At 38.3% G+C, this 17,663-nt stretch overlaps 2 protein-coding genes across 5 annotated transcripts; one reads left to right on the top strand and one right to left on the bottom strand.

The window, feature by feature from the left end:
- Window positions 1–297: 297 nt before the first annotated feature.
- LOC121800072 (asparagine--tRNA ligase, cytoplasmic 1-like) lies at window positions 298–3,596 on the top strand. The gene is made up of 6 exons (XM_042199632.1): window positions 298–831; window positions 1,546–2,154; window positions 2,424–2,677; window positions 2,782–2,911; window positions 3,039–3,097; window positions 3,180–3,596. Exons 1-6 carry the CDS (start codon window positions 343–345, stop codon window positions 3,361–3,363), a joined length of 1,725 nt encoding a protein of 574 aa, XP_042055566.1. The 5' UTR covers window positions 298–342; the 3' UTR covers window positions 3,364–3,596.
- A 566-nt stretch (window positions 3,597–4,162) lies between these two features.
- LOC121800071 (zinc protease PQQL-like) lies at window positions 4,163–13,980 on the bottom strand. Of its 4 annotated transcripts, XR_006050426.1 has the most exons (22): window positions 13,691–13,980; window positions 12,252–12,498; window positions 12,056–12,181; window positions 11,764–11,901; window positions 11,536–11,670; window positions 11,162–11,419; window positions 10,845–10,982; window positions 10,649–10,718; window positions 10,351–10,564; window positions 9,134–9,239; window positions 8,419–8,652; window positions 7,617–7,781; window positions 7,389–7,538; window positions 7,217–7,308; window positions 6,957–7,038; window positions 6,710–6,793; window positions 6,516–6,632; window positions 6,340–6,450; window positions 5,632–5,712; window positions 4,934–5,110; window positions 4,544–4,672; window positions 4,163–4,457 (listed from the first exon to the last, which is right to left on the bottom strand). XR_006050426.1 is itself a non-coding variant. In XM_042199629.1 (21 exons), the coding sequence occupies exons 1-21, from the start codon at window positions 13,903–13,905 to the stop codon at window positions 4,595–4,597; spliced, it is 3,018 nt and encodes a 1,005-aa protein (XP_042055563.1). In that variant the 5' UTR covers window positions 13,906–13,980; the 3' UTR covers window positions 4,163–4,594. The 4 variants fall into 4 exon arrangements, 3 of the variants coding, with proteins under 3 accessions (XP_042055563.1, XP_042055565.1, XP_042055564.1); XM_042199629.1 differs by having other exon boundaries at window positions 4,163–4,672; XM_042199631.1 differs by having other exon boundaries at window positions 4,163–4,672; window positions 12,056–12,186; window positions 12,252–12,493; window positions 13,691–13,829.
- Between the last annotated feature and the right edge of the window lie 3,683 nt (window positions 13,981–17,663).

Raw genomic sequence — 17,663 nt, 5'->3', positions numbered from 1 at the left:
TTTTGGCATATGAATATTTGTTAATCAGCTAACTCTTTTCTACAAATATTTAGAGCATGTGTGTTTTATTGAAAGAATATTTATAGCATGTTATGATAACACAATTGATACAAAAATAATTTAAGAAATACATTTACTTGGCATAACGCATATCAATAGCCACCACGTGTCATCCACCCATTGGAATTTGCCTCTTAAATGAAATCCGAAACTTCCCGGGTCAAGCTTCAGTCTGAATACCGGACGACCCGATTGGCTGGAATATAGCGACCATATAAATAGGTTTCACTCAAAATGAATTAGGGTTTATAAGATTCAGTTCCATTCCTCTCACTCACAAAAATGTCAGGTGATTCAGCTCCGCCGCCGGCGATGGATGGCCTCACCCTCAGCGACGCCGTACCGGAGGCGGAGTTCTCGAAGCGCGTCCTGATCAAGTCCATTCTCGGCCGCCCCGACAAGGGCGCGGGGCTGAACGGGCAGAAGGTCCGAATCGGAGGATGGGTGAAGACGGGCCGGGAGGCGGAGAAGGGCACCCTCGCCTTTCTCCAGGTGAACGACGGATCTTCGCCGGAAAATCTGCAGGTGCTCGTGAAATCCGATGTTTACAAGGTGAGCGACGTGGTGGCCACTGGGACGTGCGTCCACATCGAGGGAGTGCTGCAGCGGCCGCCGGAGACGGCGACGCAGCAGAAAATCGAGCTGCAGGTGAGCAATGTTATAAGCGTGGGGACTGTTGATGCGGCTAAGTATCCGTTGCCGAAGTCGAAGGCGAGGCTTCCGCTTGAGCTGCTCAGGGATGTTGTACATCTTCGCCCCAGGACCAACATTGTATGATTTCCTTCTTACTTTTTTAATTGGGAGAATGTTTGTGGCTGTTAGTTGAGTTATGCACGATGTTGGTGTGGTACTGTGGTTATTTAGTTGAGTGATCTCATGTGCTTGTGAATATATTGGTTTTTGAAATTTGTGCAAGACAAAATGTACAGAAGCATTTGGAGTTTTTGTGTTGTTTGGCTCTTAAATATGGATGTTTGGTAATTCTTGTTGTGATGTATGTGTGATCTAATTTGGAGTTTTTGTGTTGTGTTGTTTTGCTCTTAAATATGATTATTTATATCAATCGATCACCACACTAAAAGTATAAACCCCCTGAAAAAACAATTAAAGACCTATTTAATGTCGGCACCAATCAGATAGGGAAAAAGGCTAACTTATCCAACACACATCATGGCTGGACTTTTAGGAAAAAAAATTGAAAAAAGAAAAGCCCTTTATCGGATTTGAACCGATGACTTACGCCTTACCATGGCGTTACTCTACCACTGATTTGAAGCATATACTAATGGTGAATTTCAATAAAGTGTGTTTTTTACTAACCTGCCAATTTTTATCTGGAAAGTTAGAGCAGTATTATAACATTGTTTTGCGATGCCATTATCTCACGATTCATTTCATGTGTACTGGACACAACTTATCTAGTACCTTCTGTAAATGCATATCTTTGCTAATCATTTCCAACACGCTGTTTATTTTGTCATCCAGATATCTGCAATTGCCAGAATTCGCAATGCCTTGGCTTATGCCACACACACATTCTTCCAGAACCATGGATTTCTTTATATCCATACACCTATCATCACGACCAGTGATTGTGAGGGTGCAGGGGAAATGTTTCAAGTTACAACACTAATTAACGATGCCGAGAGATTAGAGAAGGAACTCAAGGAGACCCCTCCTCCTTCAGAAGCTGACTTAAAGGCTGCTGAGCTTGCTGTTAAGGAGAAAGGTGAAGCTGTGGCTCAACTAAAGGCTGCTAAGGCAAGTAAAAAGGAAATTGCTGATGCTGTTTCTGAGCTGACAAAGGCTAAGGAGAATTTCTCAAAGCTCGATGAAAGATGCAAGCTGGCAGAAAGATTTAGGCTTCATGGTGGCATCCCAAAAAAAGATGGAAAAATTGATTACACAGAAGACTTTTTTGCCCGGCAAGCATTTTTGACTGTGTCAGGGCAACTACAGGTTGAAACATATGCATGTGCCCTCAGTAGTGTGTATACCTTTGGGCCCACATTTCGAGCAGAAAACTCCCACACATCAAGGCATCTTGCTGAATTTTGGATGGTGGAACCTGAAATTGCATTTGCAGATATACAGGTATGATAGTTGTTTCGTTTCTGTGCACATAAGCTCACTTATATGCTAATACAGACATGTGCGTGCTATCTTACTCGTCTCTCTAGGATTGGAAGGATAAAGGCATGTGAAGATGGAGGCATAGTTTAGTCTATCTTTCTGCATGAAACATTTTGAGTAATATTTGATTGTTAAAATAAAGTAACCACCGTATTGTTTTATGCACAAAACTTCTGAGATGTTTTTGGATTTTGTAGTTTAGTTGATAACAGAGTTGACTACCTCTGCAGGATGATATGAACTGTGCAGAGGCATACGTGAGATTCCTTTGTCAGTGGTTGCTTGACAATTGCTATGACGATATGGAGTTCATGACCAAGCATGTTGACAAAAGTGCTTTGGAACGGCTTAAAATGGTTGCAGGATCCAAGTTCGAAAAGATTACTTACACTAAGGCTGTTGAAATTCTCGAGGAAGCTGCTAAAGTGAAAAAATTTGAGAACAAAGTAGAATGGGGCATTGATTTAGCATCTGAGCATGAAAGGTAATGTTTCTTTTACTTGATCACCTTATATTAAACAGAGTCATCTTCTCTAGTTCAGCCTGCAGTTTATGCATAAATTGGACATTGACCAAATATAAATGTAGGTACTTGACTGAGGAGAAATTCAAAGCACCTGTTATTGTTTATAACTACCCAAAAGATATCAAAGCATTCTATATGAAGGTCAATGAAGACAATAAGACTGTTGCGGCAATGGACGTCCTTGTACCCAAGGTACCCTCACTTTTTCTATATATACCTTTCAGAAACTTATTTTTGCCCCGTTGTAGATAAGTTGTTACTTTATAGTATTCCACTCTGTTGAACGCCTACATAAGCTGGTATTCCATGTGTTGTTCAGGTGGGTGAACTTATTGGTGGAAGCCAAAGAGAAGAGAACTATGAGGTGCTGCGGCAAAGGTATAGCAAATCTCAAAGCTTCAACATAATAACGATAGGACAACGTTTCGTTGACTCTTTTGACATTATTTTTCATATTCAGGATATTGGATTTGGATCTTCCACTGGAACCATATCAGTGGTATCTTGACCTGCGAAGGTACGGGACAGTGGAACACAGTGGGTTCGGCCTTGGGTTTGAGCGGATGATTCTCTTTGCTACAGGTGTTGAAAACATAAGAGACGTAATCCCTTTCCCCAGATACCCAGGGAGAGCAGATCTTTGATCCCCCGGTCTTAACACGAACACAAAGTGTTAAGACTTTACCAGCACTTATACATAACTTTGTTACCTGTCAAGATAGAGTTTCTTAAATGTGTGAAAATGTCCCATTTGCTGTGTTCTTTTTTTTTTCACGTCCTATTTTGATATACGGTTTAGATAGTTCGTCAAGCGAATTAAGACTTCTAACTTTCCATATTTCCAAATTTTGAAATCTTATCTTGAATTCACCTGAAACGTATCTTGGCATTGCTCATTTAATTTATGTTTGTTTTGTACATTTACTTTGATATTAATTTCTTAAATATTATTGATGTTAGTTCTATATATTACTCTGTATTTAAAAGTAAATTTTGATAAGTTTATTGATATTTTACTTCAAATAAATGATCAAATTAACAAATTGAGATAACGTAGTTTACAAATCTAATGGTGTTAAAGGTTAAATTTTTAAGTAGTAAAACTAAGTTTCATTGTATAGCGTAGCAAGCAATGATGCTCATTGTTAACGTTGATCACAAACAATATTTCATCTGTCACATTCAAGATGTCCAAATTCTTGAATGAATTTAGGTACTAGAATAGCTGTGTGAAAAAGTAGAATGGAAAAGATAACTGAATAATTTAGTGAAGAAAGAAATTTACTTTTAAATGTAGAAAGTTGACATTTTAAGTGGGATAAACTAAAATGACATCCTGAGTTGGAGAGAGAGAGTAATATTTAGACAAATGATGATCACAAATGATGTTCATGTAAGATGTAGAGTAATGCATAGTATTTAAATTGCTATCAAATTCGAATATTTATAACAACAATTTTAACTTCATAAAATTAATAGCCAACATGTTCTACCTGCAACATGAGAACCACGAAAGGAAAGGCAAGAACAGATGTTAATGTATTATTCTTTAGATTCACCGAAAAATTAGTTGCAACTCTTCACCATTCACTGTCCTTACCTACCTCAATAATTCTTACCACCTCTCTTTGGTACAAATACGAAATATAAATCCTTGGTTCAAGCTTTGCTGAAGATGTGGGCAGGGATGATGCACTGCAGAGACAGACTCCGCCACAGTGGTGTCCAAATTGAACGTCTATAACCAATAAGCAATATGACTCAAGAGAGCGCTCTTTGTTTCAATGGGAATGAAGAACAAAAGCGGTATAGGTCCAATCATACTCTTCCATTTTGCGTAAGGTTAATCGAGTCCATATATGCGCACGCCTATTCCTATGATCTTGTTTCTCTTCGCGAGTATCTCCACACACATAGAGCAAAAACTGTTACACTGGCAATGCCAACCAAAATCTGCAGCACAGAGAATTTGGAAGTTCTGATTATTCTGTAGCAAGAAACATATTGGATAAAATTACAAAATTTATGCATCTTTCAGCATAAGAGGGGCAAGTTAATGTGAGAATGCAGGCAGAGAGTTGTATCGGTCCACTATTGTGACTCAAGTTTGAAAATCAGTACTTGTCATTTTCATGCATTACCAAGAGCAAGTGTGATATGCGATTCCTGAACGGAAAACAAAAAAAAAAGAAAAGAAAAAGATCCAGCCTTTACCTTAGCATCATTGGAGCCAAGGAGTGATTTAAACCTCTTGAAAAGGGGTAGCTGGGGCATTAGGACCACTACAGTATACTGCTTTTTGCAAGGACATGGTATAATTCTTTGTAATGCTGACTGCACTGTCAATGGTGAAAGGCTACTTCTTACTCTGGCACGCCCCTCGTCTTGAACCTACAAGTATAACCAAAAGATGACATTGGAGAGTTTCATGCTTTCACCACAAGGAATGAAAATCAATAACCACAGAGCAAGTGATACAGAGACTCCACTATAATAGAAGCCCAATCTACATTAGTGAGCACAAATGGGAGCTTTGTAATATGTTCAAATGTAATAATCACAGCTGAAGAATGTTTAATAGATGCCAATTTGTCGTTGTTAGGTTCAGATATACACCATGGCTTCACTTTTTGAGGTGACACCATGACTTCACTTTATAAAAATTAATAAAACCTTTCTACCAGACATTCTGTATTCCAAAAGAGGGAGACCAATCTTAGAAACAAAAATTAAGTACAGTTTAAACATTTTCAAGAAGTTAAAGGCATTTTCGCCTGTTAAAAAAAACGGTTTTCTAAAAATAACTGAACCTGAAACTTAGAATATCCCATTTATATTGAATTTAAAATATACCATCCTGCAACTGTTGCGATTGATGAATTGCGAAAATAAAATACCACACGACGTGATACCTTGAATGAAGCACCGACATCACCAGAATAATTCCTTGACTGGTAGCTCCGCAGAACTTTGTCCAACCAATAGTAGTTTTCCTGCAATGACAAATTTTAGCTAGAAGAACCGACCACAAACTAGTACTATTAGTTTATTACATGCATATTTTTAAACTCCTAGTAATTTTATGATGATACGGCATGGCATCTCAGAGCTGCTTCAAGATGTAAGAATTCTCGTTACTAACACTCTGAAGATGTATTGTGACAGTGAATCTAATTTTAATTCCTCTAAGGATTCACCATGACAGGGACACATCATGTGCGGATTAACTGCCACTCTGTTAGACAGCATCTGTAGGTGGTATCTTCGTTTTCATTGCACATATATTCACTAAGTCTACCAAGAACAAAGTTTAAACAGTTTTTATTTCAAGCTTAGGTCAACTAACATTTAGAGCTCACATTGAGGGGGAGCGTGGAACTCTTCAATAGAAAAATATGCTCAACATGGGTTCCTAATAAAGGGGTCCTGATTTATGATCCATGTTATCATGATTTAGTTTCATTTTTCCAAGCTAAGATGATTTAATATGTTTAATCAGTCTTTTACTTTTAGTGGGAAACCGATTCCCTCTTTTTCTATATACAGCATATACTTCATCTGAAAAGAATAAGAGAAATTTTGATGATTTTCATTATGAAATCTGTTTCATAAAGAGTCACCTGCAGTCCATTTTCATGGGCCCTTTGCTCGATTTCTAGGATGGCTATAACATCATCATCTGAAGGTCCCTCATCTTGAAGACGTTGGATTTCATCCAAACCAAGACTAACCTGTACAGTGATTTCCCAGGTAAGATAAGTTTTAGAAACAAATATGTGAAAAATAAAAGGCTCACCAGAGTTGACGAGATATCAGGATCACAAGAAAAATTAATACTTATATCTCCCCGAATGTCACCTTCTCTTGAAGGTTTGTTACCGCCAAGAAAAACAGAAACTCCAGCTGAGTAAATCTGGAAATTATTACAATGAGATTAGCTTAGTTAAATGTGCATTTTGTATAATAGAGCAAATTATTTCTCAACCATACCTGTCCATGCTTAAAACGAAGGACTTGTAGCATCTTTGTTTCAAGGAGCTTGCTCACCAGTCCAGTCAAGTGAACATCTTCCATCTACAAAACATACAAGATCAGTGGAAGAGATTCTCATGTATGAGGTTATGCTAGCACTTGAAAATATTTTAGAAGAGGCAAAGCATATTAGTCCCCATTTCTTACTAAAGCATAAATGGTCTAATTGTAGCATAAACTACTTGAGAAAATGCCTTAACAGTACCATATTTTCATACTTAAGCTCAACCGGAAAGCACAGCTGAACCGAGCACTGAGCTTCCACCATGGGGCTCCGAACACTTTCTCTGCAAGCCAAATTATTATGTCAGTGCAAGGTGCAGAAACTTATGCATGTAAAGTGTAATAAAAAACTGCCCCGTGCTACTTCTGCTATTTGACATTTTGTTACAGGGAAGAGAAAATCACAAATGAAACATCATTTTCAACAGCTAGCAAATAAAATGAAATATAGAGTAGACCTACCTAATTACAGTGGAAGGAAAAGTAAATGGCAAGCCTTTGAGTTCATCGCGTTTGAAATTCATAATAGGCTCAGGAGGTCTTGGGATCCCTCCCTGAAAGAAAATTCAAGAACTAACAGTCAGCAAGAGATATGCATGATGAAGAACCTTCTAAATGAAGATATACCACATACCAAGTACTGCAGCATAAGAGGGCAAGCAATGGAAGGATCAATATTTCCGACAATGACAACAGTGAAAGTTGATGGGTCCTTGAAACAATTGTTGAAATATTCACAAGCTCTCATTGGATCAACTTTCCTCAGGTCACCAATTTTTATTGGCTGAGGACAATATTAGTCAGGTAAGTTTCATGTTATACAATACAGAAAGAAAGAATTTAAGAAGGGGGAATAGCTTACCCTAAAAAAATAGGAATTTCCATAATTGATCTCCCTCACACGGTTAGAAAATGCAGTGTAAGGATCTCTCTCCTGAGCACGAACAGATTCTTCGGCCATTTCCATCACTATTTTTACATCCTCTTCCCCTGGTTGTAAGTTTGTCACAAAAAGTTGGTAGACCAACTTCGGAGGAGAACAAAGACCAAATAGACAAGCACAAATATTAGTTGGATATTACATGCTATCAATACCAATACAATAAAACCCTCTTACATCAATAGTAAACAACATTTTTAAATAAAATAATTTTCTGATCATCCTGTTGCATAGAAATCTCACATGAAAATATCTCAAAAGTGCCAAGCTAAATTTTACTAGCATCATTTGGTTAGACCAAATATTCTATAGTAGGGAATAATAAAGAGCTAGAATGGGCTTGTTCCTGAGTACTACTACCCAGAAATGGATCTGCATGTTACCTTAGCCAAGTTATATCTAATAATCTTATCGCAGTACATAATTATTCACCCTCACAAAACATCATAGGAACTAGTTTAAGCCTGACCCCATGCAAAATCTATGTTACCATTCTGTTGAACTGAAATAACCCAAAATGAATCTACTTGAGAGAAAATTAGCACTTGATAGCAAATTTGTTTTAGAACCAGGTTCAGTAGAACACATATGTTAGTACCTGACTTATGTAACTTACTTTTAGAAATGGGAAGTAGGTTAGTAGTAGTAGCATAACTAAACTTTTCTATTATATTTAGACAAGGGGGAAAGATGAGTAGTTTCATCAATCATCATTCAAACAAACCTGCAAGGCAGTTTCCAAGTCTGAAGGTGAGCAATCTCCAGAAAAGCTTCGCATATATGCTCCAAGACTTGTACCTACTTCAGCTCTTTTACCAGCAAGCATATCTGATAGCACTGAAGGTCTATGGCCAAATACGCCAATCTCACCAGCAATAGTGGGACCCATAGAACACGAAAAATATTCATGTTCTTCAAGTTCAGATAACCCCCCATATGAGAAACCAGTGAAAAGAACCTGTTTAAACAGCGTGTTAGTATTAAGCAAGATTTGGTGTAAGCTAATACAGAACTATTAGCTTGCTAACAGTATGCTGTCCACAATCTTATACTAACACAAGAACAACAAGGCTGAAGTGAGATTGGTGAGAAGGAACTAAGCATCAGTTAAGTCCCTTTGATACATCTAGAACACTTGATGATGAGTGAACAATTGCATAGAGAAGTGTAGCTAAACAGAAAAATCTTGCAATCTATAAAACGAAGCCTCACAAATAGCACCCAACAGTACCCAAAGATGCCATTTTAATGAATGTGGACATCTACCATAAAACCACAAATCAAACAATCCAATTGATAAATTAAATCTCTTCAATGAATAGAATCGCAGACTTTCTTAGCCGAAACAGCAAAAAACTTCCATTACCAACCCCCGCGCCCACATAAACAAATAAAGATTTCCTATTATATCTTTATACTGGTTTACAACATTAGTATACCTGATCATTAAAGAAGTCCGTGCACTTATAGCAAACTCGCATGCCATTTGAAAGAATCAGCTCAGAGGCACCGATACTGGAATGCTCAAACTGCTGCACCACAGAACTGAAAAAAAAAGTTGTGGCAGAATTGGAGATATGAAACCCATAAGACAACTAATTTTTCAGGGGGACACAGACGACACAACTTGTCAAATCTGATATAAGTCAGCAAGTGATAAAAAGTGCTCAAGTAGTTAAGTAATACATTTAGAAATGGTGGGTGATGTTGAAGCAGTGTTGTCAAAATGTCGTTCGGGTCGCCCGGGTCACCTGGGTCGAGACCATCACCGCCCCAACATGGGTGGGTTGATCGAGATACAGGGTCGCCGTTGGGTCGCCTGGGTCGAGTGGGTCGCCCTAAACACATGCTATCTCTGATTTTCTCAAATCTCTCACATGTTTTCTGACTATCTCAATCATGATTCTCTATATATATGCATGCACCACATCAAACTTTTCAAACCTACTTTCTACACTTTAGAATTCGGCCTCTTCACTCCTAAACAAATAAACAATTCAAAGATCTTTTGCTGTCACCCTTCATATATTCCTTTGTTTTGATATTTTCAGACAATGGTTTCAATTATTTATTGTGTTATGACTTATGAACTGTTTTGATATTTTGATCATTTCAATTTTCCACTTTATCTCTATTCACATGAATTGCGTCTACATTTATATTATTTGATATATTATAAACATTAGAGCAATATATTTATTTTATTTAATATAAAAAGACAAAAAAATTAACCTAGATTTGTGGGTCTCTCGACCCTGTCGACTCATCGACCCGCGACCCAAATTTTCACCTCATCGACCCGGTGCGCCCCGCGACCCTAACAACACTGTGTTGAAGTCTACGGAACACTATGTATGCCAAATGAAAAAACTTATCAAATCTGGAAAAAAGTTGACCAGTATAACTGTGTAAGAAGCTCCATGTTTGTTAATATTAACATGGTATAGAAACGCAAAGAACTGGAGCTTTTGATTGAATAAGAATGTTGCATATGTAATTGCCCTTCTTGAAACTTTAGTAGACTTAAATCTGTCAGAATAAGAATATGCGCAAACCATAAATTGGAAGAATGGGAATATAATTATGCATCAAGGAAAGCTTAAGAGTAGGACCCAAAATTTTGGAAAAGCTGATGCACAGACAGATGTCAGCTTACCCTGGATTTGGCTCTACACTAATAATTTCTTCGGGGATCCGCTCATCATCCCATGGGGAAATACGTCTTTCTTTTTCAAAAGAATTAACCCTTGAAACAACGCTTCTTAAACCATCCACTGTTGCAGCTGCTCGAGGCTCAATTGTTTTTATGACACAGCTACGTGATGTCCTAAAATTCTCTGAATATTTGGATACCTCAGTTGCCGATATTTCTACCACGGAAAGAAGCAGAAAATATTAGCATATGAGTTTAATTCCTACAGAGGACCATTAAATATAGAACAAAAAAAACTCACGGGGTAAAAGAGTTTTATGTAGCTGTGCCTCATACTCGATTCCAACAACAGGTTCATTTCGGAGAAAATGCTGCATATTGAGATGATGCAAGATGATAACATGTTTGAAATACTTATGTGTATGTTATTACACGTGTGTGTGTGTGTGTGTGTGTGAGAGAGAGAGAGAGAGAGAGAGAGAGAGAGAGAGAATCACTTGTATGTATTCATCCCTCAAGCTAGTAGACTGCATCTGATCTCTCTCTACATAGGCTGATTCAATCTCTGACATTAAAAGAGCACGGGCAACATTTATTTCACGATCAGAAAACCCATGAGAACGAACCCGAGCAACCTGAAAGATCAAGAATATGTGATAGTGAAGCATAACAAGTTGGTCCAGTGGCAATAAAAGAGAATGTGAACAGATTGTGATCTGAAAACTGAAGAATGCAAACCCTAGCAAACCGAAATGCTAAACATAGGTAAAGTGAAGAAAAAAGGCTTGTGGGTTAATTGGTATTAAATTCACACCTCCATCAACATCGATTCAAGTGCCTCAGTAGTCCCATTTTGCTTGCAGGATGAAGTCATTATATAGGCCTTAGTTGGACGAACAAGAACATCAGCAGCAGCTGAGCACGAAAAGTAAGGGGGGTCCTTATTACGGGATAATTTAAAGAACCTTTGGTTCAATGCGTGGAAAAACATTGATTCAGCAAGTATATTCCTGTAGTCCTTCACAGTTTTCAGCTCATCAACTGGAACTTTACAACTGATCATCACTGCTGACTGTCAAAAATCAGTTATGAAAATAGTTTTAATGCATGTTTACTTGCTCTAAGAAAAGATGGTAGAAGCAGCAAGAAATAAAAACTAAAAAGGAAATTGAGGAATCCAGAATCAACCCCAGCTGCCTCAGATTCCACAAAGCTTGAGTAACGTGGCTCCTCGTGTGAAGGGACTATAAACTGCGGTATCTGTGGGGGATCAACTGCTGGAGTCTTATTCTTAAAGTGAGTCTTTATCAACTCTACAACACCCTAAAATAGATATATATGAGAAAGGAGAGAACAGAGCTAGTTAATATTGTTCCAAGGTTCACTGTAGAAGGAAAATGTATATAGAGAAAAAACCTGTGTATCAGGAAAATCTCCAACAGCAATCAGAGCCATATTCTGCAGATGGTACCACTTATTGTAGAATTGCTTCACAATCTCAGGTGTAACTGTGCGGATCACCTTTTCGAGTCCAATGGGTAAACGATCAGCATACTGCAACCGCAGAATGAGATTAGGTAGTTTATATAAGCCAATGTTATGATGATATCAAGTAACTGATCTAATCTTTCTTTTTTATTTCCAATGCAGCGATACCAAAGGAAAGGGTAAATGTGGGAATGGAACTATAACATAATTAAGACCTTACTTTTGAACCTTCCATCATGAGAACCCAGTGAGCATCCTGCATCCTTCCATTAGCATTTCTGCTTCCTCTGTACTCTTCTAGTACAGCACCTCTTTCTTTTTCCAAGTCACCTGCTGATACACGAACCTGTCCTACACAAGATATGAGATTGTTTGAGTAAAGAATATTCTGGGGCAATAACTAAATAAACCTTTACCTCAGAACTGAACTCCGCCAAAACAGAAATGGACTGGGATAATATTTCAGGCTTGTCTACGGGAACAAATAACTCATAAATAGTTTCATCAGCAGATGTAGCGGCATTTTGACAGGCACCAAACTCAGCCCCGATACTTTCAAGAAATTTGACAAGATCATGGTTTGTATATTTCTTGGTAGCACTGAAAGCTAGATGCTCAACTATGTGAGCTACTCCACGCTCTTCCTCCTCCTCTAAAACTGAACTGCCAAGTCAAAGGCTAAGTTCAGCAAATGCATTGATATTATAGTAAAGTGAGCTGTCAATAACATGTATGTTATCTTAACAGAAAAACTACATAGGCCAATTGCATAGAGAAATAAAATGTACTTGGAATGTGTCACAGATCCGATTGATAAAATAAAATATGCAAGACTGTTAGTATAATGGCTATATTTTGTTAATCGCCACCTACACTATGACATTCGCATCTGAGATATGAAAGTGGACAAAGTTCAACGGGATGTGATACATGCGTTGAATGTGACACAACACAGTTTTCATATTAGCAAATTTTGCCCTCTTTTATTCTATTCTTAAATGACAATGAGTCAATGACTCAGCTCACGGATGCAATAGTTTGTCTATTAACTATTTTCAACTAATAATCTTTTTTTACACAGTCCGCATATGATTGGATTAAGCTGAAAAGACAAGTAATAATTAAACAATACCATCTCAGTATAACATAACAGATCAAATACTTGTATGCCCTAACCCCTCTTGTCTACAATGTGCAAATAAGTGTCCTAGCTTATAGGGGAGTAATGCCATTTTCGAGAATGCTATGGATGACCTTATATATAAATGCAGCATCCTGAACCCCGGCTTAAGAAAGATGAGGCTTTTCGATTCCAAGGGCTTTCTGATTGAAACAAAGTACATAACTTCTTATGCACCAGATTAGGATGTAGATTTCGGTTTTTTCTCTATCACTAACTATGCACTCGCTCACATCCGGGTTAAGCTCTTCACATACTTGACCAACCGCTAGAAAGCCAAGCCTCTTCTTGAAGCTAACTACTTTGCATTGAAGTCAACATTGAACGGAATGGCATTAGCAACCTACTACTAGCTACTAGTAGCTCCTTAACATTGGGTGGAATGATGTTAGCAATAGGCAAGAACTAGAGCTGTAATTGACTAATTTCTGAATGCAGGGGTATTTATACTTAATTTTGCATAACATTCTTCATTTGTACATTGTAGTGTACAATTATACTATTTTCCAACCAAACACACCAACGGGGAACATCTTCAGAAACATTCAAACTCCTAATTACCATCAATGTAACACGAATTAGGGCCAAATTAACACAATGAACATCACAGAAACAGGGGAACCCCAAAAAGGGGCTAGGGAAAAAAGAGAGTGGTGGAGAAAGAAATACACGTACCCAACCTTCACAGCGAGAGCGAGAGCAGCTCTCATCCGCGGCTTCGAATTGCATCGCACATAGTAAGTGAGGCCATTACTGAGGCGGCCGTACTCCACGCCGTACGGAGCCTCCGGCAAGAGGTCGTCGCCATTGACGCTGACGAGCTTGAGCGAGCGAAAACGCCGCTTGCTCTTCCCCAAGATCTCCGGCGACTCCGCCGGCAGCAAATCCATGCTCAATTTTTGTTCAAAGCAGCTGAATTTATAGTTGGATTGAAAAATAGAGTATTGGGGAAATGAGCGGTTCGGTATCTACTGTAATATTCGATTAATTATTTGTATCCACTTTATTTATATACTATGATTATTTTTGGTAAAACTATAGTACTCCTTGCTAGAGGATTCCGGGTCAAAATGTGGCGGAATCCGGTAAACTGCGGATTATCAATTTTTAACTTTAAAAAATAAAAGTAGTTAATTTGAGTTCGTCATAATTTTGATATTTTTCGTAATTTTCCCCCATAAATTTGGACATGCTAATTTAGCAATTTTTTCTTACCTTATAAATCTATGTTTCGGCATTATGATAGACAAAATTGCCAAAAATGGACAATAGACAAAAAACGAAGACGCGTATGAAGCCGGATTTTTAAAATTGCGTGATTGGCCAAAATGTTAACTTTTCTAGTAATTTACGCTTAATAACTAAATTAAAAATAATATGGAGTAATAAATATAACAATAATTGTGATTTTGGAATATTTATTTATAAGATATTTACAAATTATAATATCAAAAAACAAACTTCTAAATAATAAATCTAATGTTGCCAACTTGCTAGAGAAAAGCCAATAATTACTAACAAGCTCGCGACGAGATATTATAAGAATTATTGACCATTGTCTTTTTACCTATTTCCATAGGCAATTGTAATATTTAGGTTTCACTCACAATCAGTATGGCGAGTTCAAGATTTTTGATTCGGAGGTACGAAAATAGTTCTAGAAGTTTAAAAATCCAAACAATCCCTTTTGTTCTCTTAAATACAAATGTCTTATAGACATAAATTATATAATTTGGAAATAAATTAATTTTTTTGACATGAAATATTTGAGTAAATTTTTAAATATTTTTTAATGGACAGTTTTTAGAACAAAACCTTGTGGATATAAATACTTTAAGCAAAATGTCAATTATTTTTTAAAAGTTATATATTTTTTTATGAGTTGTAAATGTTTTATATAGATTTGCACATAATTACTGCAAAACAGATAATATAGGTTTAAAGTAAATTTTTTGATTATTTAAGAATTTGATCAAGAAGTATATAAATTTATTTTTTAATTGTTTTAACAAATAAAAAAGATAATACATCTATTCTTTCAATTGTTTGAATAAAAGTAAATATAAATTCATTATTCTAATAAAAAATATAGAAAATAAGTAAAAGGCTACAGAACTATTAATTCTCTAAATAAAATAAAACATGAAATAAGTAAACAAATTGGATTAACAAAACTAAACAAAAAATAATTGAAATAAGTAATACTATATGATATACGGTAGAACTTTTATATGCTAAAATAAAACTAGACAAGAAAGGTAAAGAAATCAAAATATGCGCCAGGTTTCAAACTCAGAACCTCAGCTGTGAAAACTAGTAGCAGAACCACTAGACCACAAAGGCCATTTGTAAATTTATCACAATACATAGTATTAGTATTGTATTTTGAGGTACACTTATACCCCTTGTTCTTAGGTGAATATGTCACTGCTCACAATGTAATCACGTACTTCTTCAGTGTAGTACTTTCATAGTTTCACTATATAGTTCTACACAACACTATAACAATATACGCCTTGAATACACATTCTTGCTGCACCACATCAATTTTAAGTCAATTCCTCCCGGCACCCAACCAGGAAGAAGATGATTCTCACCTTTTCTTGTTACGTATCTTTGGATGATGGATTTTCGAACAAGTAATGTGACATGATAATTATATTGTACAAACTTTAAAATAATAGCAACAAAAATTCTTAACACAATGTAAGGCCACCCGCAACGCGTTACGCGGGCGGCCCGTGTTTCGTTTCGTAGTGACGGAACCAGGACGGGACACGTTGCAGCGTCTCGTCCCGTCACCAGCTCGTCCCCAGCACGTCCCGCAGTGACCAATCGCGTGACGTCTCGCCACGTGCCGAGGCGACGTGGCGAGCTCCCAGGCGATGCGTGACGCTCACTCGCCGGCCCGCGAGTGAGATTCGTCACGCTGACGCAATAATTCATTTTTTTTAAAAAAATCGAAATAAAAAAATTTTAATTGTGAAAACGGTAATGTTACCGTTTTTTTATAGCCGTTTCCATTTTTGTTACTCTATAAATACTCCTAATTCATCCTCATTTCACACACAACTACACATCTATTCTTTCCAAATCATCTCCATTTCCTCTCCAATTTTCATCTCAAATCATCTCTCTTTTATTCTTCCCCCAAATTTAATCTATCTCATGGATCGATATGAGCAAATGCGTCAAATAATGGAACAATCACTAGAAGAAGATCGACGCCGGGAAGCGGAGGAAGCTGCGCCGCCCCAAAGACGCTCCCGGACTTACATCCATCGTAACCGGGAGGAAGCCGCCGCAAGGTTAGTCCGCGACTACTTCTGCGATTATCCGGTGTGGGGAGATACCTACTTCCGTCGCCGTTTCCGCATGCGGCGACCGCTATTTCTCCACATCGCAAATACATTGGCTGGCCGGGAAGAGTTCTTCCAAGAAAGGTTCGACGCCGTCGGCCGTCCCAGCTACACGACGCTGCAGAAATGGGAGACAACACTGGGAGAATATGCTTGCTCCAATTCCGCAAAGGCGTCCGGGCAGCCTTCGCCGACGAATTTCTCCGGAATCCAAGCACGACAGATTGCCAGTTCCTGCTCCGCCTTCACGAACAAGTGCATGGCTTCCCCGGGATGCTTGGCAGCGTCGACTGCATGCACTGGCAATGGAAGAATTGCTCGGTGGCGTGGAGGGGGTCGTACACGAGCGGCCACAAAGGCACCTACCCCACCGATATACTCGAGGCTGTCGCCGACTACCGGCTATGGATCTGGCATGGGTACTTCGGGGTCCCCGGCTCGAATAACGACATAAACGTGCTCCAGCAATCCAACCTCTTGGCCGAAGTTTTGGAAGGTAAAGCGTCGGCCATCAACTTCACCGCTAACAACCGGCGCTATAGAATGGGGTACTATCTTGCCGACGACATCTACCCGAAGTGGCCAACCTTCGTGAAGACGTGCGCTAGGCCTGTGAACGCAAAGCAGACGCTTTTTGCGCAGAAGTAGGAGGCTGCTCGGAAGGATGTGGAGCGGGCGTTTGGGGTTCTCCAAGCGCGCATTAACATTATCAAAGCCCCGGCTCGTTCGTGGTTCATGGAAAACATGGTCGACATCATGTATACGTGCAAAATCTTGCACAACATGATTGTCCAAGACGAAGGACCCGAGACGGGAAATTGGTTCGACCCCGAAGCCCCCGGAAGCTCAACCGCCAATAGTCCGCCTCGAAGTGAAGTGCATCCGTGTATACAAGAACGGTTGTCTATTCGGGCAAGGACACGTGACTCTTCCGCCCACGCCCAACTCCAAGATGATCTCATGGAGCACATTTGGGCAAACTTTGGTGGATGAAATTAAATTATGTATTTTTAATTTTTTAAGGATTTTTAATTATGTTTTCTTTTTAATTTTTTACGAATTTTATGTTGTAATGTTATTTTATTTTTAATGAAGTGTGTTTTTATTAATTGAATTTGGTGGAAAAAAAATTTAAAAATGAAATTGAATGAATAGTAATTTAAGGGACGGAGGGTTGCAGGTTCCGTCCCTTAGTTAAGGGATGGAGTAAAAAAGTACAGTGGGGCCCGCAAATAGTGTTTTAAGGGACGGTATAGTGACAGTGTTATGGATGGCCTAAACGGTTGATG

Source organism: Salvia splendens, chromosome 4 (genome assembly GCF_004379255.2).
Source record: "Salvia splendens isolate huo1 chromosome 4, SspV2, whole genome shotgun sequence".
In the NCBI taxonomy this organism is placed as follows: Eukaryota; Viridiplantae; Streptophyta; class Magnoliopsida; order Lamiales; family Lamiaceae; genus Salvia; species Salvia splendens.
Note: the sequence above shows the minus strand (reverse complement) of the source record. Positions and strands in the feature narration are given on the sequence as shown.